Here is a 21,547-nt window from a genome sequence, read left to right as displayed (position 1 = left end):
AGGACCACACGGCGCTGTCAGTCAGTCACGTTGGCGTTTCACATTTTCACCATCAGAATATCACAAATTTTAATTTTCCAAACAAAAACAAGTGATAATCACACACATGAAACATTTTTGGTGACACTTCATTCAAGATATTCATTCAACATATAGTAAGAAAACAAGTCAAGAGGCAGTTTGTGATTGAAAAAGATGATTTTCCTGGAAATACACGAAAGATGTGATTTCTTCTCCCCCATAATCCTTCTAAAGTCAGTCACTAAAATGTGTAAATTGAACATTTGAATCCTCATATAGTTTTGAAGAATATTCACAGACGTCAACATAGTAAAGTCAGTGTAAATAAACGTCCATACATGACAATTTTAGGACCATCTTTCTCAAAAGTTGCGTAAAACTGGCAGAACTGACCGTAGAAGCTTCTGTGAATAAGCTTTAGTCCCTCGGAAACATTTACTTTTTATCATATTCTTTTGGATAAACAGAAATTAAAAACACAAAAAAAGGAACCATTGTTAGTATAAAAGGAAACGCAGACATTCGTCTCATAAAGGGTTAAGAGTTCGTCTTTCCCCAAAACAACATTTTAACAGGAGGAATCTGCAGCAGAGCTCAACATAGCGAGAAAAGACGGAGGGAAATCAGCACTTATTTAATTGTCTGACTCTCTCTTTCTCTTTTTTTCTTCCTACGCACATCAGCTGCGGCTGACTGACCGTTTAGGCCGAGCGCCCGCCCGCCGTCCGCCCACACTTCATTTGAGCCGGATTCATTAGGTGAGAGAGAGAGAAAGAGAGAGCGCAAGAGAAAGAGAGAGAGAGAGAGAGAGAGAGAGAGAGAGAGAGAGAGAGAGAGAAAGGAAGAAGGTCAAAGAGACGGCGAGAGAGAGACATGGAAGTGGGAGAAAGAGGGGGTTTCGGGGTGGGGGGGGGGGGTAGCGGTGGGGGATAAAACTGTCCGCTGATTAGCAATTACAGCCGCGCTGCCACGCGTGTCACTTCACTGGACCTCTACAACATTAACACTCCGACAGAGGATATTAATAGAGTCCAGCCGTGAAGGGGGGAGGGGGAGGGGATGGCGGCGGAGATGGACGGGCCGGCTGATGGACAGAAGCCTGCTCCCCGCCGCCCCGACCGCTCAGCTTTCATTAAGGCGGTCGGTGGCGGTGGGACGGGGCGGCGGGCCCGGGGTGACCCTCGCCGCCAGTGACGGCACGTCGGGTGTAATTGGCGGTGACATAACGCCAGGAAAGGAGCGCCTCCGAGTGACAAAGAGGAAAGTGGAATGCAGGCGGCGGCGTGAAGGGACGAGGTGGCGAGCGACCAGAGAAATGAGACAAATTTATTACCCTGGAAGGTCTAAAATATCTTCCAACTGTGTCTCAGGAGTGAGAAATGAGACAGGAAATCATCCTGTAATGAGGACGGAGTGACAGCCGGCGACAAGACAAGGAGAGGGGACAAAATAAAAGCTTCAGGAACTCATATCACACTTTAAGGACTCTTAATTTGAAGTGAAGCCTTGAATGAACTGAACACAGACGCTGGACTGTCCTATGGTTATTATGCACAATAAACCCCCCAACACATATACCAGACTTACCTACTGTTACATGAGACAAAGAACTGAGCACAGACACTGGACTGACCTGCCACAGACACTGGACTGTCCTGCCACAGACACTGGACTGACCTGCCACAGACACTGGACTGTCCTCTGGTTAGTCCAGATAGTGAAGTCACCTCAATAACATGACTTACTTTGTCCCTTTGTTCACAACGGTCATTGGTGTGACCAGACTCGAGATGAACAGTGTCAAACATGCGGCCTGCAAGAGGCTCCAATCTGGCCAAACACTGAGACCTGAGCTGAGATATTGGTGAAGCTGCCATGAAAGCGAACGACTTTGTAGTGAGCAAACTCTCCTCAAAGCCACGCTGCCAGGGTGGGGTTGTAAAAAACACCCATAATGCAACAGTTATAGAAGTTTTAGGGACATTTCACTGGATTTTGCAAGAGAAGGTTTCATTAAATTGGCTTTAAGTTGAAATGGTCATTTTCCGCCACGACAATAAAAAATGTTTGAATTGAAAGATGATCATGGTACTAGTTTACTGGTCCGGCCCATTTGAGATGAAATTGGACTTCATGTTGCCTCTGAACTAAAATCTGTCCGACGCCCCTGATCTAGACGGTCCCCCTTTGTACCACAGGTCCTGGGCTGTCAAGCGTATAAATCAATCTTGGTGATTCCACTAATTCCTGCTCCTGTAATGAGGCAGTGAAACAAAGCTCTGCGTGGAGTGTGTGCGTGTGCGTGTGTGTGTGTGTGTGTGCGCAACAACAGGGCTTCCCCACGGTGTGCTAAACACGACTTGACGAGCTTCCCGCTGCTCTGAAGTGAAAGCTGCCGGCAGCCGTGCAGCTGTCAGGCCAGCTGATCATCCATTACTGCCTGTTAGCGAGCGAGCGGCCGCATGTTTCCAGGCACACGGAGAGGACGTGTGTTTACATTAGCACTGTCATCAATTAGGACTTCTCAGGTCAGCTCGATCCGCTGGGATTTTTATCAGTTTTAATCAACCAATAACCACGACTCTGCGTTTCTTTTCCTCCTCCACGGTGTCTGAGGCCAACGAGCAGTTTACACTGTGTATTGTTAAAGGATTACATTTGATTAAAAGATGGTAAAAATGATTACAAGAAAATATCTCGATGAGATGGAAAACATACGGATGTATGTTTTTAGAAACACAACGCTCCAACATGCTGATTCAGACGTTTTGCCAGATTGGTGTGATATCGTGAACAAGACTCATTGATACACCACACACAACAAATCAATCAATATGAAAAAAGCTGATATTAAACTGCTCCAACATATAAAAGTTGAGCTTGAAAGACTGTTAAATGTCAGGAACATGCAGGAATCAAAGGGAATCTCAAACTGTTGCGGAAGTGGTTGGAAAGTTGAATTTGTTCTGTCTGGATTCAGAGGATTTAGTATGAGAAGGTAAAGACCCAACAGTTTCCTCCAGTCTTCGATCCAGTCCTGGTATTTGGGGAGGGAGACGTCAGCGGATTAATTCGGGCCATCCATCCCGGAGACGACAAGCGATCAGTTTGGCTAATTGAACGCCACGTTGAAATTCTCCTGATGGGTAATATCTTTCATTACTCACCTCCCCGGGCTTCACGCACTCTCTTATTTTACCTTCGGGAGGAGGGGGAGGGGGAGGCGGCAGTGGCAGCCATGACAGCTCACAAGGTCTCCACATGGGAAAATAGATGTGGGGAGATAAATACATCCCCAGATACACTCGCTCCCCTCGCCGCGCCGAGGCACTTCTCCGCCCCGGTGAAGTATTGTGGGGTAGTGCTTTGCAAAAGGTCGCTCGCTTAGGGGGGGAAGCGGCGAGATGGAGTCATTTGTTAAGTATCTGTAAACGTCTGAGGGCGTTGGGGAGGTTTGTGGATTGGCTGAACAAAACAAAAGGGGCCACATTTTGTCGGGGAGCGAGCTCGGAGCCTTTAAAGAGATCCAGTCACACGACCCGGCCAGAAAACACAAAACTCCCGCGGATACACTCCCTCTTCTTCCCTCGGTGAAGTATTGTGAGGTAGTGCTTAAGAAAAGGTCGCTCGCTCGAGGGAAGCTGGGATATGGAGTCATTCGTTAGACGACGCATCGGAAGATGTTCATACCTGAGGGTCTGATTAAAGACCACAGCCGTCGCATGTAAGAGGAGGGGATACATCGCGGGAAAACACGGCGAGAGAGAAAAATGATTTCTGTGCGACAGAGGTGTGCTCAAGAGCATCTAACCTGCAGTTTCAAGTTAAAAATGACAGGAAGTAATGGCACTCTTTCAGAAGAAAATATCTGACAAACCAGGACATGATCTGGACCTTCTACTGATCATAAGAATTCAAATCTCACAACACAAGATAGTTTAATTGAGAAAAGAGTTTTAATCCTTCAAGTCCACTGTGATCCAACAGTGGCAGACAAGACTGGATGTTCCACTTAATCTGGATCTGTAGGACCAACCAGAATCCCTTGGTTTGATGGTCATCCTGTCTGGAAGACCAGAGTAAAGACATGTGGTTGGACAGCCACTAAAAAGTAGAATTAGTGAAGAAAGGGCCAATCTCTTCACTGGAAAAATATTTTTAAGATAAGATGTTTGGTGAAGATATCATCCATATATCCAACGATAAAGATGTTATGTTGAATATAATCCATTGAAACCTGAAATTGACTGAGAAAAAGACGCTCAGTTGGACATTGACAACTGTAATTAGTCGACGTTGCTTTATGACAAACTTTGTCCAATATTAATAAGAAAAGTTTTTTTTCCAATCAAATCCTTTGTTACTTGACAAAAGACATTCAATCAAGATGTAATCTGGACAACCAATGACAACCAAAACTAGTTAAGAAGGAATGCTTGTGACAATCTGGACATATACCAGCTGTTATAGTGACGAAAGAATCAGTGAAATAATCGTGTGTAGAGCCACCGGCGCTGGATTCATGTAAAGACGTCAATCAGAGATCAATCCTACGTTTTCCTTCTCAATGAAATTTCCCAAATTAGTTCAGAAAAGACGACGATCCTAAAAGAAGTCTGGATAACCTTATTCGGTCTGTGTAAATATATTTGGTTATAATGTGGACAAGCCTCACTGTCCAGCACAGTTTTCTCTTCTACAACTTTTGTTTTTGCAATAGCTGAAATCGCTAATTCTTTCGTCCATGCTTGTAATTGAGAAAAGGTCCGACAAAAGAACTTCCTCTGAGGTTTGTTGATATGGACTAATCTGCCCTCTTATCACTCAATCACTCCCCTATTTTCCTCAGACAATGGACTCTCCCGAGGCCTCGTCAGCGGAGTGACAGCAGATCCGAGAGGAGATTCGTCGGAGGAGATATCTGTAGAGCGAAGCCTCCAGAAAACCACGAGGTTCTCTCAGAGGGGCCGGGGCCCTTTTGTTCTGCCACGTCCTCTGAGAGGCAGTGGGCTAAATTAGAGGTGTCACCCCCCCCCCCCCCCCCTCCACCCTCCTGCGCTGATGACAGTGTTGTAGGGAGGGGGCTGATCCTGTCTGTATCACAGTGGCTATCTGATTTGGCCTGAGCAGCGATCGCAGGTCATTCATCATCCTCCCAGACAGAGCAGAGTTGGCTGCTCTAATCTCAGAGAGGACAGACGGAGGGAATAAAGGACTGGATGCAGGGAGAAGGAAGCTTTGTGAGAAACCTCTTTAACCTCCCTGCTGCGGTTAACAGCTGGAAACTAAGATCCTCATCATTTGTAGACACGAAGGGCGAAAGACTTATGATTCTTGCTTCAGGTGTCCAGATCACAGACCGACTCTGGTCACAGCTTTGATTCAAGGTTTAGACTGAAGTTTTCTGACCTCAGGGTCAAAGTGTTTGCTCAAGGACCCACAGTGGTAAGCATTATCAGCAGTGGCCTTCAAACCCGCAACCCTTTCAACACAAGCTCACTTCTCTAATTCTGTAAGCCGCTGCTCCACCTGCACTGCTTTAAGATGAACCTGTTACTCGATTTGGGCGCTAATTGTTCTTAGTGTGACACTAGTTTCAGAGTAGATTTAGAATAATTATTCTAACCTGGTTTGAGAAATTCTTCAACTACGTCTTAAGCCTGGTTTGAGACTTGATTTGTAATTACTTTCGAATATGAGTTTTAAACCTCATTCAGTCTTGTAAAGTTTTCATTTAACCATGATTAGAAGTTGGTTTCAGAGGTTCTTTGCTTCTTTTGGTCTTCATTCGTTATCGATTGCTGTCAAATGTTCAATTAAATCTGGGAAACAAAATGTTTTAATTTAGAGAAGGTGACAAATGAGCATGTTGATATTATAACTGTTTTAAAGGTATACAAAGGGCAGCTTCATTAAATTGTTCTTACAACTTTCCCAACAGTTTGGAGTCAGATTATTGCGTTTTGACAAATTATGAGAATTCACAACATAAAAGGAAAAGTGTAGGTTGTTACTTTGTCTCTTGAAATTATTGTGGAAAGACAAAGATACTTGTTTTCCAGCTGCTCCAATTATAAAATTCAGTGGGTGCAGATCTGACCTGTCACTTTCATTCTCTGTCATTAAAAGATGAGTGCAGAGCCTCGGTGGAGCTCAAGTGTTTGGAGTTTGAGGTTTCCATGTGGTTCTTGATCTGATGGCGGGTGCTTCAGAAGACGACAGACACCGAGGTCGGGAGAAACGATACAAAACAGCGGAGAACAAAACCCGCGTCTGACATCAAAACGCAGCGACAGCCACGCAGCGGTGTCCGTCGCCACGACAAGGTCGGCGTTGATGAGGCAAGGACGGCGAAGGGCGAGCCCAGGGGAGCAGGACGCAGACCAGATCAAATAAAACAGCAGCGGAGAAGAGGGGGGCTGAAGAGGAGCTGATTTATCTGATAAGAGTTCTGGGTAATTAATTAGAAACTCAATTATCCAAACCTTACTTCAGCAGTCTCAATTCATTAGTGGATAAAAAACCTCAGCGAGAGGCGGGAAGTGAAGGAAGCACGACTCCTCTTCCTCAGCGAGAGACCCCTCGGGTCAGCGTTCGCTCGCTTTCGTCCGGCTCCTTAACACACACGCAAACACACACACGGCGCGAGACAACAAAGCGACTGCGGGGACAGTTCCAGTTCGCTCGCGGCGGCGGCGCCTCGGTGCCAAGCCAAACCTGCGGCGGAGCGCTCGGCGGCGCAGAGGCGTAATGAGCACCGTCTAAAAAAACGCTCTTTGATTGACGCCTGTGTTCCTTGTTTTAATTATTTCTCAAACTAAAAAAAAAAGGGAGAGTCGTCCCTGCGACACATCCTCCACCTCCCCCCCGAAAAATCTCATTTCCAGGGGTTAGTGTGCATGACAAAAATGTCATCATGGCCAAAATGGCTCCGAGCGGTGACAACCTTTCCCAGGGAAATGATATTTTTCCAATCCGGCGGAAGGCGGATCATGTCACCCTCGTTAAAGCCTTGATAGCAGGTCTTTAATATTCACCGTCTTAATTAGGGCTGCAGTTAATTTCATTAAATTCTTTGGCTGCTAAATGAAGCAGATTATGAGACATCTTTTATTGCGAAGCGTGAAATTACAGCCTGCCCGCTGCCAATGGCGGGGCGAAACTAATGAATTACAGGGTAAATAACACCCGAATTAACCATCCAATTTAACTCCTTACAAAGCGCCCGGCGCCGAGGGGGGACGAGTAGACTTGTCAAAACCACCCAGCCCCGTGCTCGTCTGCGAGCCCTGCGAGAGGCAATTACAAGTGCGACGCTAATCAGCTCCTCACAAGAACAAGACGAGGCGTCAGGAGCCTCCAGAGTGCAGAGAGAGAGTCAAAGTGAAGCTCCGGCCGAGGCCGGATGTTCATTTCCAGCAGGAGGTCGTCCACTTGGAGGTCAGCGCAGCTATTAACCACTCGCTGGGCGGTCCTCGTGCGTAGCAGCCTCTCGAGGAAGAGCTGCAGGTGAAGATGTTTGCTTTCACCTCAATCCGATCGACCACCGTCTGATTTCTCATCATCTTTACTCATCCAGCTGATAAATGGAGGAAAACGGCCCCATTGAGGATCAAACAGGCTCTCTGTCATGACTAAACACAAAAAACACGTCTTTGTGTTCCTTGGCTGGTGTTTTGTACGCTTTTGTGTTTGTTTAGTGTGTTTTACAGTCATTCTCTCTTTCTTAATAGTTGTCTAATATGTCATCAGTTTACCTTATTTGTTGTTGGTTCGGCTGCGACGCCCCGATAGAAAACATTTCAAGTGAAATCGCGTCATTTTTGCACGTTCCTTTCATTTAGAAATCAATGTCGGTTTACACAGAAATGATGTAGTTGGTGTGTTGGGCCACTAGTGGGTGCTGTTGTTTGTGCACAGAACAATGTGCCATAAACATCAACAATGGCGATCACATGGACTGTCAGGGATAAAAGTATTAAGTCCCAGGAGAATGTGGACCGAGAGTCAGGACAGTCTGGGTGGAGATTATGTTCTTATTGTACATCTAAGAACTATTGACTCGACGCAGTCGGAGCGTTTTCAAAAAGTTGAGTTTTCAAGGGCTCTGAGCACCGTTGTTGTGTAAACGGACCGTTTTGTGTTTTCCTTCGAAAACTGAGTCTATCTGCAATTGTTCTACATATGGTTGCAGTTGCTCTGTGCCTCTTTTCACTCTGGATTTGGCAGATGTTTGCAGCCGTCTCACCACGCCGTTGCTTTCGTGTCTTAACTGCTGAATCGCAGCCACGAGGGTCAAAACAAAAAACCAATGAGCTTATTTTGGATGCAATCAAAGCGAGGCCTGTGTGAGCAGCAGTTCAACAGAGGTGCATCGGTGCTGACAAACCGTCCACTAATGGAGACGTTAAACTTGTAATTCCAGGCTGAACATGTTATTTGGGCGCGACGGAGGCAGTGACAGAGTTCATTCAGCCTTCAGCGAGCGAGGGTTTAAAGAGAGAGGAGAAACATAGAAACAACAACAGCCCCCTCTCCAGCGTGTCCAGTCCCAGCGGCTCGGCTGCTGTGTCGGAGGAAATTAATTTGTTAGATTGTTGCTTTTCAAAGAGCTTCGGTCAGCCGCTCCACGGAGACAGCAGCGAGTCTCTCCCTCTCTCTCCGGTAATTATCGGCTAATTAGCGGCGCGGAGCAGATGTCGGAGGAGCCCTGCGCCGTCCACAGCCTCTGTAAACAAAGCTGGACGCATCCGCTCGCTTCAAGAGAAAAGAAGAAGAAGAGGAGCCAGTGGTTCCTCCGCGGGCCCATGCATCAGCGCGGCGTGCCGCCACGTCTTCGCAGGAGGTTTCAGTTTCCACGCCACATGCATTTCCGGCTTTGTCTGCCTGAGCAGGCCGCGCTGTCCAGCTCCTCAGAGAGTTCATTACAACAAGGTGAACATACCTCAATGTACCACGCTCACATTGTTCATTGATAAAATGTACGAGCTTCTAATGTCATACAGGGCGCCCTCCAGTGGGAGTCGCAATGATGACAACAGCAATGTGGGAGAAGGTGTTTGAAATTGGGCAATTTTAAAATTCAATTACTTCTTAAATACATTTCACAGTAAATACTGCTACCACTGCTGCACTCAAACAGACTAATGTGTTTACCTACATATTTAATTCTATAATTACTTATTTACTTACTACCTTACTTAATTACTGACCTAGCGTTTAACTTACTCACATACTGACTGACTAACATACTTATCAATTTACTCTTCATTACATCTATTAGCCTACTGCCTCCATCATAGTTAATTTCAACTAAAATTCTACTTCTGAACAGCTTCTGTGCTGGTGTGTGTGTGTGTGTGTGTGTGTGTGTGTGTGTGTGTGTGTGTGTGTGTGTGTGTGTGTGTGTGTGTGTGTGTGTGTGTGTGTGTGTGTGATTTTAATGAGTGCCGGACTCTCTTAACGAAGGCGGTCCCCTCTAAGAGAAGGCGAACTGAACCGCCATCGAGTTGTCAAGTGTCGCACAGAGAGTTTCCTTAATGAGATCAGGACGGAGCAAACAAGTGGCTCTCGCACGCACACAGAGTGCTCCACCTGTAGAAATCTATTTTTTGCCCCGCCCATTCCGTCTCATGTTGATTCATTAGATTCGTCTCAAACTTCAGGACGGCGTTTATTAACACACGTGGCGCCGCTAATTCCTCTGGCAGGTGTCCGAGTCCGTTAGGTCATCGGTCCGACCGCCTGCTGCCCCCACCCCGACCCCCACCCCGGGGCGGAACTCGTCCAGCCTCCACCTTCATTCTCAACTCATTCTCAACAATATCTTTTTTCGGAAACCAGAGATGAAAACCCCAAAACATGAATAAAAAGGGTTAAAAAGTGACTTTAAAGAGACATGAGGCTGTTTTGATCATGTTATACTTAAAAGTAATATTTGGAATAAGAAAAAAAGTACTAACTGTTGAATTAACCAGTAATCCTTTAAATATTAGCAAAATAGAAACAATGAAAACATTGTGAGATTTGAAACCCCCTGTAATGATATTTAAAAGTGTCATTCTGAACAGATGTGTTATCAAACGTATATGAAATATTGTGATGTTAAATGTTTTATATACGTTTGATTATATATACGTGAATGAAATAAGCCTACACATTTTTTCAAAACTACCTTATATATAAACGTCTCTATATGAGGTTATAAGTATCATTGTTATAATTTATTCACATATTCTCTCTCTTTACAGAACACTATAAAAAGTTACGCCACGACTTGTCGTCTTTTCCCCACTCTCTTCTTACAGAAATGTAAATATATAGCAAAGTGTTTGTTTAAAGGAGGATTTGACTTCGGTCGCTCTGCTTTCTGTGTAAATATGGAGCCTATATGTGGACATAAATGTCAGAAATGTGGAGCTGCTTTTTGGCCCGCAGCTGATTGATCAGGGTGTTATTCTGAGTTGGGCGACTCGGAGGTGACGGAGGAAGCGTCTCATTAAAAAACAAGTGTGAACACGCTGCTAATGGGTCGATGCTCGCTCACACACACACAGAGGGACACACAGAGTGAGCTGCGGTGCAAATGGAGCGTTAATGGGGGAAAAAGGCAGTTGAACCTTGAATGTGAAGTGTGGCCTCTCCTCAGTGGCGGTAAAACACACACTCGGAGTGTAATTAGGGAGCAGGTCTGCGGCGTGTCGAGGAGCGACCACGGGGAACCATCAAATCAATTAACGTCCACTTCCAAAAAATACAACAGGAGGAGGAGGCTCGGCGCTCTGCCTCGCAGCGCTGCCTCCTCGCCTTTATTCTGCTGGGCAGCAGCATCATCGGGAGGTGGGGGGGTGGGGGTGTCCGGCTTTATTAGCACGAAGGTGGCGAGCAGGTTTTAATGAAGGCGGGACCATGGCGAACATGTTCCCGCTCGCTAAGTTTCTCAGAGCTTCCAGCTGATGGCTGTCAGTCTCTGACACGTGGCACGCCTGGACACGTGGCCCCCGGGCAGCGGCATGCGGAGGTCGAACCCCCTCCCAATGATGTTCACGTCTTTGTGCTTTAGGAAATGTTCTGAGTAACAGTGCTGTTTCTCTTGCCTCTCGTTTGCACAGTGGTGTTTGTGGTTTTGTCTCTTAGAAGTGATTTTATGTTATTTTGTGTCATTTCTGGATTTTTTATCTCATGAATTATTCTTTTGAAGTATAATGTATCTTTCTGGTGTTTAATGTGATTATTTTGTGCGTCTCTGGTCATTTTGCATTTTTCTGTGGTCGTTTTGGATATTTCACTGGTTGGTATGCAGTTACACAGCATTTGTTTTGTTTTTTAACATCAATCCGATTAGTTCTGTTTTTATAAATCATTTTAGAAAGTTTGTGTTGATTTTGCATGTCTCAGATTTTATTCATGACAGATTACTTTGTTTTCATAGTAATGATATTATATCATATATGGCAACTTAGCTTCATGTGTCTGCACCTTTCAGGGTTTTTGTTGTTTGGGATCTCATTTTAACTCTCTGATCCTCTCATGCAGATGTTCAGGGATCCATCGCTGACGAAAAGAGCTGCGTTTGCTGTACTTATAATCTCAGACTAACTTCAGCCGGAAATAAAAAGAAATGAATTAAAAAGAAATAAAGAAAAAAGAAAAGCGACATGAGAGAGCAGTGTAACAGCAGAACAAACAGGAAGTGGGCAGGTCCGAGGGGAGCGCTCCTGACTAACGACATAATGAAGCGGCTTTCGGGCGCTCCACCTCGCGCTGGAGCCGCCTGCCGAGCGCCGCTGCTGCATTAACACCACAGAAGAAGAAGCTTGAAGCCGGCGGGAGCTGCAGAGGAGATTTTCACACGTTCGGCGGCAATTACAGCGGCGTCCGCTGCGCCGGCTCGGCGGGGTCTGTTCTGATACACCGACCCCGAACACAAACAGCGACGCACGCCTCCCCCCCTCATCTCATCTCTCTCTCTTCTTCTTCTTGGTCACAATGCCTCTCGCCCGCTCCCTCCTCGCCCCTCATCACAGATGCGATTTATTCATTAGGAGATTACAAACGAGGCCGCGGCGGCCAGTCGAGAGGCCGCGATTAGAGCTCACTAATTGCCTGATTTGCTTGTCAGGAGACCCCCCTCCCCCCCCGCGCTCCCCATCTCCTCCCCCTCTTCACCGCTCAGCACCAGAGGAGCTTGTTTGCAACAAATTAAGAGCGAGTTCAGGTGCTGTCGTTGCAGCGGGGGTCCTCTTCATCCTCTGCCTGCCCCTCTTCTTCTTCTGCGATTGCTTTAAAACGCTGCTGCCAGCGCCGGGGAGAGGAAGAGACGAGGAGACGAGCTTTTGAAGGGGACGCATGAAGTGGCCGAACAGAGGGAGGGGAGTGGCAGTGAGATCCCGGCCCTCTCCGGCTCTTAATGATCCGGCCGGAGGAGCCGGGAGAGCCCCGCGCTCTAATTGATGTCAAGTGTGTGATTTTGCTGTTAATCAAGGCCGAGGCGTCAAACGCACGGGGAGCGGGCGGGAGCGGACACGGCGCCGCCGGCTCACCTGTTTGATGGGGATGGCTCGCCCGCTGCCGATGCTGTCGGCCCGAGCCTCCAGGCCCTTCTTGTCCTTGTCCGGCTCACTCGCCTTCCTCGACTGCAAACGGGAAAAAAAAAAACACCCCTCTGTTAACATCTGTGAAGTCTCAGGCATGTTGGTGTTTTAGAAAAATGGAGAAAATCCTCCCTGAATGAGCAAATATCACAAACTATAGCTCAGGAATGGATGAATTGTTTAATAAAGAGAACTACACAACTACTCTAGTCTCAGTCTAGAGACGTTAAAATACAAGAATTTTAAAGAATTTCTTATTTCCTTCTTGTATAAATGTGAATAATTATTAATGTATATTTCTTTGTGTATAAACAGATTTCTTCATGTAAAACCATATATTTCTTCTATATAACCACTTATTTCTTCTTGTATAAAGCTAAATGTCTATGTGCAAACACAACTAACGTCAATGTGTATTACTTCTGTGTACTCTTGCAATATATTGCATCTTGTATCCACATGCGTTCTTGTATGAAGATGTGAACTCATTTTTCATCTCGTATAAAACTGTTATTCTTTCTGCATGAAGACGTTTCTTCTTGCAATAGTAAACACATGACTTACTTCGCCAACGCTATTGTGGCGCGAGTCCAGACTAAGTTTACGCAGCTGTTCTGGAGATATTGAGGTTGACGAACGTTGGTCTCCGTTCTAGTTTTTCACACTTGGACTTACAGTGAAGAGGTTGGAGCGGCGTTTGGACTGCTTCCGGACGGGCGTGGGTGTGTTGGTGGTCTGCGGCACTTCGATGCGGAGCTCCTTCTGGCTGGTGCTGGGCGTGGACGGCACGGACGACGAGTAGTCGCTCAGGCTGCCGCCGCCGTTGCTCGTCTGGAGGGGGAGACGGACGGACAGGCGTCAAGATTCAGAGAAACGACCAGCGGCGGGAAACAAACGTGTGTGTGTGTGTGTGTGTGTGTGTGTGTGTGTGTGTGTGTGAGATGTCGGACCTGGCTAATGTGGACGGCAGCGACTTGCGTAGCGCAGACGGATGAGTGACTGGGCGAGTTGGGCAGCGACTTGCACGGCCCGATGGAGAGCTGCTGCTTCTTCCTGGTGGCCACGATCTTCTGAGCCACTGCAACGACACCAGTCAGAGACTATCGGTCAGAAAACTGCACAACCAACTTCCAAAAATCGGAGAAATGTGTTGTTTCATTGTGAATTTTGCACAAAATTGTCATTTAAAAGGGCAACGAGCCAAATATTTTGTGGAATCGGATTCATTTCAGACATATTTTTCAAAAAGTTATTCCCCTTTAAGACATTTCGGGAACATCCACACACTGAAGTGTCCCTTAGCGTGAGCTTTCAAACTGAGCCTGACTGCGTGTTTGGATTCTGCACGGTGTGACTCTGATGTGGAAGTATGAGGATAACGTGGCAGCGTTTTGATCATCGCTGCAGGATCCACATTTAACCTGCTGGCTGCCTCTTTCATCTCCTCCTGCAGAGCCTCTCCCTCGCGCTGCCCTTGGCTCGGCCCCGTGTCACCTGGAGGTAAATGTTTACGACTGGCTCCTCATTAACGGAGCCGGCGGCTTTAACGAGCCCAATTAAAACAATGGCTTCATCTGTGAGGGCATGAAACGGGCTCCTGTTTATTGGAACAGAGATAATGGAGTCACTAAAGTCTTAACTCGCTCCTGACGCACAAACAAGTGCAGCGCCGTCCACACGGAGCGGAATCCACTGGAATTATTTATGACGGCCGCTGACGGAGACGGAGGGAGCTACACCTGTGCAGACGAGCAAAAAGAATCCAGAAGCGGGAGGGAAACTGAGATCGAACGAGACTTTCTCCACAATGAAAGGTCAGGCAGCGCCGATGCTAAAGCTAAAAGGAGAGACGGCAGATTTCCCCTGGACAACCTCTTGTCTGACCACAGGGTGCGAGAAGGAAGTTGCCGGTTCAAAGCCCTCGCTCCTCCTCCTCCGTCTGCACCTGGCAGGCTGTATTTTACTTTAAGTGTTAAGAACAGTTATGATAAGGCCGCGCTAAATATTTAAACTGCACGGTTAATGCAATTTAACTTTATCCATCAATCTCGGTTCTGCTCTGAGAAGCTGCCATTTCTTCTAATGGAAACGTCTCCCCTCTGATCAGATTTATGACGGGGCCGGGTGAGGCGCGGCGGGGGAGGAGGGGGGGGAGGCTGACTGCAGCGTTTCACTCTCTCAAGTCAAACACCGGCGATACGTCAGGATGCAAAACTCAAACCCAGATCTTTGTGGCCAAATGCAGGATTTCACTTAAAAAAGATCCATGAAGCACCTGAACAAGTTTTCAGCTTCCAGGTTGAAGAGAGAAACTTGTTTGTTGTTTAAATGAGATGCAATCTGACAGATTCAAATAGTGAAAACGATGCAATTTAGAACTGTTGTTAAATCCAAACCCTAATAATTATAAAATAAAAATGAATAAAAGGGATATAATTGAGTATAATGAAATGCTTGATTTCAGATAAATTACTAAATATTTATAGGACTTTTATTATTGTATTATACTGGATTAAAGGTCAATTAACAATAATAAATTATTAGTAGCCGTTAATAGTTTTATAAAAATTTATAATGTGTTACAAAAACAATAAATTCATCATCTTCAAACTTTGTATTTGTATAAATATAATTATAATAAATACAAATCAATATTTGTACATATTTTCTTTAAATAATAATGAAAAGAATAATCGATAAAAATAGTACAGCAAATAATATTCTCATATATCATTATTATTTTCCTTAAACCACCTGAAAAATATAATGAAACCTCCTGGTGTGTTCATTTAAAGTTAATCCTAAATATAATATTTACCACATACTGAACTCAAAGCGTGTTTTAAAATGACTAAAAGTTAAACAAAGATTAAAACTGGAGGTATTTTTAACGTGTTTCAGGCAGATTTGTGGTAAATAACTTCGATGTGTATCTTTGCACTGCAATGTAACTATATTTACACTCGCCAACAAAGAGCAGTGGTGTTTCTCTGACATGTGCGTACACTTACTTTAATTTAAGGCACATTTTGGAGGATTGAGATTAAAACCGAGTCAATGAGTTTACAGACAACACGGAGCTGCGTGTTGACTTCTGGACCTCCTCCAAGTTTGCATGTGGAACAATAAACAACTGCTTTTATTGTGGAAAGTGTGTTTGAAGAACCTGGTTTATCAGGAGTCAGGTGATTATTAAAATGTGTGTGTGTGTGTGTGTGTGTGTGTGTGTGTGTGTGTGTGTGTGTGTGTGTGTGTGTGTGTGTGTGTGTGTGTGTGTGTGTGTGGGGTGAGGTCATTTAAGCTTGTTAGTGAGTGCTAACAAAGCACCTCAGACTGCATCCTGACACGGGTTAAAAAAAGAGAAGAACATGAGGAGGAACGTGTGTGTGTGTGTGTGTGTGTGTGTGTGTGTGTGTGTGTGTGTGTGTGTGTGTGTGTGTGTGTGTGTGTGTGTTGGAGGTTCATGTCGGTGTAATTAGGCTAATTAAATTAGCGCTGTGATGGACGAGGGGCTGCAGGAGCACTGTCAGCCTCCTCCTCCTCCCCCCTCCATCCCCCACACAGAGGTCACTCCCCCCACCCACTGGACCAGGCTTCACTTCCCATTACAACACACACACACACACACACACACACACACACACACACACACACACACACACACACACACACACACACACACACACACACTATGAAGAGATTTTAGTCAAAGAAGTAGAATTTTTGCATCAAATTCGGTAAAAAGAATATAGACTAATATGGAAAACTAAATGAGGGATTATTTGGATATTAACTTTCTGATTTGCATTATTTTAAATTTGAAATGTAAACAATGAGGACGTGCAGCTGAATTAAAACAAATGCTTGCAAGAAAATATTTTTCTTAAATATGGTTAAAAAGTAACTTTTATACTCTAAGCAGTATTTATACATTTAACTTGGGTCATGTAACTGAACCAGAGTACAAATTCTTAGTACTTGAAACCACAGGAACAACTAAAGCTGCACATGTTTCTGTATATTGTTGAGACATGTAGTATTAAAGCTACAACATAAGATTAAATAGTAGAAAACACAATGAACTGACTAACGATCCTCCTCTTCCTCCCCACTGAACATGGCTGAATTCGGTAAAGCCAATTATTTTTTAACGCTAAATGTTGTGGTCAGTCATGCAACTTCCTCTTCTCTCTGCGGCTCATCAAAACCTTTATTACATTTACAATGCTTTACTACACACACGCACACGAAGGCACGCACAAGCAGGCATCAGACTGTCTGGATGTGATGTTGAGGATTAGGCGGCCGTGTAATTTTAATCATAATAATAATGCATTTCAATTTTAGTGGACTTTACGTGAATCTCTAAGTGCTGATAATTAAGGCCCCGCCCCCTTTCGCCACCACCTGACAGGGCTGCAGAGCGGCGTCGATGCAGGAAGGTCACGGAGACGCGCGTGCGTGCGATCGATGTCGCCGCGGCTCGTTCATAAATTGTGATTTCATCCGCCATCGACAAGACGAGTGGGAGCGTTTGCAAAATGTCACTTTAAAGCGGAGCGTGGAGGAGCGATCCGTCAGAGCAGCAGGAGAAGGAGCAGGAAACACACAGTAATCTAAATAAACATGAGGGGGGTAATCAATAACCAGTTTAAAACATGTTGAAATGGTGAAATATGTCTTATACTATTTAAAATCAGACCTTCATAAATGCACTCGTGGATATAATAGAGCCGTCCTTTGTGGAAAAAATCATAGATTGAAAAGAAATAATTTAGGAGTGATTCAAATTAACAAAAAACATTAAAGAAATAGAAAGAAAAAATAGATGGAAATGGAATTTATGAAGTTGAATAAGCAAACAATAAAATATATAAAAAGTGGAAAAATAAAATAAACTAATAATTTAAATGAAAAACAATTCGATATAGGAAAAAAGAATCCCAAAATAAACAAAATATGTAAATAATAAATTTTAAAAGCTAAACGTATAGAAAATTAAATAGACTGAATAAATTAATATTTCCTTTCTGTGTGTGGCCAACAGGTGTGTGTGTGTGTGTGTGTGTGTGTGTGTGTGTGTGTGTGTGTGTCGAGGCCGGTAGCTGCAAATTAAGGTCATGCAAAGAACTAATTACCAATAACGACATTGTGTGTATAAACTCATTTTCAAACACACACACTTTCACACATCACACATACCCGACTGAAAACACGCAAATGTATTGTTTAAACACGGCGCTTAAAGAAGAGAGACACAATCACATTCACACAAAAACCCACCTGCATGGAGACAAATGACACATTTTTACAGACATGATTACATACAGACACACACACACACATAAAGAATACAAATGTATTTTCACTGAAACAACAGACAAACAATATGATACAAGCATCAGACAGCTTTGAGACACACACACACACACGCGCTCACGCACACACAGCTGCAGGCTGCTGTTGCGTCGACACAAAACATTAAACTCATCGTTCTGCTGGATGATTAGAAAACTGATTAATTTGGGATAATGACGAGAAAAATACAAGGAGACAGTGTCAGAGACAATCTCACACACACACACACACACACAGAGGAATAATTAAGAGGATAATAAGGCGACGTTTAGTGTGGAAACCTTCCTCCTGGGCTGAGCGTGCGCACACACACACACACACACACACACACACACACACACACACACACACACACACACACACACACACACACACACACACACACACACACACACACACACACACACACACACACACACACACACACACACACACACACACACACACACACACACACACACACACACACACACACACACACACACACACACACACACACACACACACACACACACACACACAGCAGAGTTTCATTATCTCTTCTTCTGTCCCACTTAAAAATCTGCAGTCTTTCTGACACAGCTCTGGCTGCCGCTGCTGCTGTGCTGCCCCCTGCTGGACATACATGACCACTGCAGACACACGTCAAACTTCACCTGGTCGATGCCCACAAACTGCTTGTTATCACATTTCAATACAAGCTATGCACTTGATTAAAAGATAGTGTTGAGAAGATATATATATATATTGGTTAATTGGTTAACGATGCCACACTCACTTATGCAACTAATAAGTAAATACTGTAAGAATCCATTGTGGCAGATCTTTCTAGAGAGACTTGATTGATGATATGACTGCGGTGAGGAGTCTTTTGAAGCGGCTGGATGAGAGTTTGAGGTGGATGCAGACGAACCCAGAGGCCGTCACACTCAGCTCTGCTAATTAACCACCAAGTCCGTGTCATCCATTTCTCTCTTAATTACAGCCGTTAACCCCGCGCCTGCCTGCCCGCCGACCGGCCTCTCGCCGCTTCATTAACGTCTCGTCTTATTAATGTGCTCTCAGAGTGTAAAAAACGAGCCGCGGGGTTTACTATCTGCAATAATAGAAAAAAACTTGGGCTTCGGCTGTTTGCGCTCAAAGTTTTCACCTTTGCCGTCGCCCAGGCGCCAAATCTGAGCAGGAGGCGAGACGACGCACAAATAGAAAAAGACCAGATGACATCTTAGTTTGTCAACAAAGATGAAAATACAAAGAGAAACTGATTAGCATACAAAAAAAAAAACCTGAAAAAAAATCACCATGGAAAGAGAAAAAAACTACTATGGGGTTCACCAGGGCTCGAGATTGGGCCCAGGACTTTTCTCACAAAATATGCTTCCTCTGGTGTCTGTCTTCAGGAAACTCTGCATCTTCTTTAATTATTGTCTTGATATCGACTCCATTTTTTGGCACTTAACTCATCAAGCAGCTTTTAAAAGTGACATTGATGCTGTTCAATGATTCTTTTCGATTACAGTAACAAAACGCGTTAAAATGTTAAAATGCTCAATATTTAAACACACCTGCTCCCACTAAATATCGTTATAAAACAGTATCATATGGTGAAACTGGTTTATCTTATCGTTTCCTTGAATTAGTTTCAGACTTATTCTCTTGAAATTGTTCTACTCTTGAACACGTCTGCTTCCAGGTACGACTCGGCTCATGTTTGAGCAGCAGCTCGGCCTCCGAGTGTCCGGCTCATCCAGGACCTTGATATCTCCGGACACCCTACTCCTCCTCCTCCTGCTCGTCTTCCTCTCTTAATGTCCGTGTCTTTTATTAATCCCGGTGGGAAATCGTCTCTTTCTGTGTCTTCCCTCACTAAGATAAAACTTAATTGCTGTTCGGTTTGAGCTAAATAGCTGAGCGGGTCCATTTAATTCTTAATTGACGTGTGATTAAGAGCAGCCGAATGGCCGGGCCGGTGTGGGGGTGGTGGATGGAGGGGAGTGTGACCTTCCCAGAGGACCGGACTCCTGCTCCAGACGCTTACCATCCTGGAAGACTCGCTCCACGTTGAGGCCATAGGTGGCACAGGTCTCGTAGTACGTGCAGCGTTTGAGGTCGTTGGAGAGCTTCCGGGCCCGGCTGTCGTCGATCACCCTCGGATTGGCTGAGCTGATGGCGTCTGGGACAGGAAGTGAAGAAAATCACACCACGGCTCGGTTACTACATAATAAAGAGTCAAACTGAGACTCCACACACTGAAAACGGGGGAAATATTGTGTCATAAATGTAATGAGAACTGTAGGATTACTTTGTGTGTGAATATATTTCATTAATACAATGATACTTGAGCGCCATCTGCTGGTGCATCTCTGCAAGTTCAGCTTTTTATCGTGAAACACCACGATCACAGAAGGCAGAGAAAGAAATGAAATCAGTTTCCAGACAAAAACATTCCGGAAAATGCAGAAAACCAAAAGAAAAACAACTTCAAAAAGACACACATGGGGACATAAACACTCAAAGTAATAGAAAAGATTACAATCAGCCTCATTTAGACATTAAATAGCAATAAATCATCACAAAAAAGGCCAATAAGGACCAACATTTATATCAACTCCCCTCACGAACACTTGTGCACTTGTGATGTTACACCACTAGATGGCAGCAGAGGAAAACATGTGAAGATGTGTTGGGGCAGTTTGAAGGATGGAAGGAGAGTTTCTCTTATTACCCACCTTGTGTACCGACCAGCACCAGCGGCAGGTCGGCCGTGTTCCTGTAGTTGGCGAGGCGGCTGAAGTAGTGATAGACCGTCTGGAAGCTGATCTCGTCCTCCAGACTGAAGACGAAGATGACGGCGTCCACCCACAACGCAAACTGCACACACACCCACACAAACACTCTTTGAATAACAATACTATGATCAAGAAGAAGAGGCAGAAAAAGAAGTAGAAGGAAAAGAGGAAGGATGAGAAGAAGTGTTGGAGGATTTAACAAACTCCGTTTTAAAGAAGCATAAAAGCGGTTGACCGTAAATAACATGTGGGATAAATCCTGCAGGACACTTTCAGGGAGGAGCAGCAGGGAAAAGGGTGAATAATTAATAAATCCCAGTTTTCTGTCTAGACTGGGTCAGTTTGACCTGACCCACTTTCCTCCTGGAGGATCCCGTTATCACGCACCCCAAAGACCCGTCAGGACTCACCTGAGCCTCCGGGGGGCCTCCTTCATCTCTGATGAGCAGCAGGTGGCTCTGGCCGTCCACCACGATCTCCTTCTTGAAGCGGCCGCCTGCGGAAGCAGAACAAACACAGAGCCGGACGTCAACACGGCGCCCGCTGGCCTCGGAGACGGAGGACTGATCTACGGTCATCACGCGGGGAGTGATGGAGATCAATGTGGCGGAGGGTGTTGACAGAGGACTCGCACTATCGGATCGATCGGGGAGAAATGAGGAGAAAGTCTGTGTGGAGAATTTACGCTGACATCCGTCAACAAAGACGAGGAGAAAGTTCTACAAGGTGAAATTACAGATTGAGTTTGGAAGATAAATAAAAAGAAAATGTTAGGAGGGTCTTTAC

At 45.0% G+C, this 21,547-nt stretch overlaps 1 protein-coding gene across 2 annotated transcripts in view; it reads right to left on the bottom strand.

The window, feature by feature from the left end:
* The window catches only part of agap1 (ArfGAP with GTPase domain, ankyrin repeat and PH domain 1), a gene marked incomplete at its 5' end in the record, with an annotated part of 101,495 nt that overhangs the window by 38,515 nt on the left and 41,433 nt on the right, over nt 1–21,547 (bottom strand). For both annotated transcript variants that reach the window (XM_080492596.1, XM_080492597.1), the window contains 6 exons: nt 12,564–12,656; nt 13,290–13,445; nt 13,565–13,692; nt 20,011–20,145; nt 20,702–20,843; nt 21,172–21,257. In XM_080492596.1, the coding sequence (XP_080348722.1) occupies nt 12,564–12,656; nt 13,290–13,445; nt 13,565–13,692; nt 20,011–20,145; nt 20,702–20,843; nt 21,172–21,257 (740 nt within the window). The remainder of the gene's footprint in view (nt 1–12,563; nt 12,657–13,289; nt 13,446–13,564; nt 13,693–20,010; nt 20,146–20,701; nt 20,844–21,171; nt 21,258–21,547) is intronic.

The sequence above is a fragment of the Lipophrys pholis genome (genome assembly GCF_963383615.2).
Source record: "Lipophrys pholis genome assembly, chromosome: 23".
In the NCBI taxonomy this organism is placed as follows: Eukaryota; Metazoa; Chordata; class Actinopteri; order Blenniiformes; family Blenniidae; genus Lipophrys; species Lipophrys pholis.
This window is presented reverse-complemented; position numbering and strand designations above follow the sequence as displayed.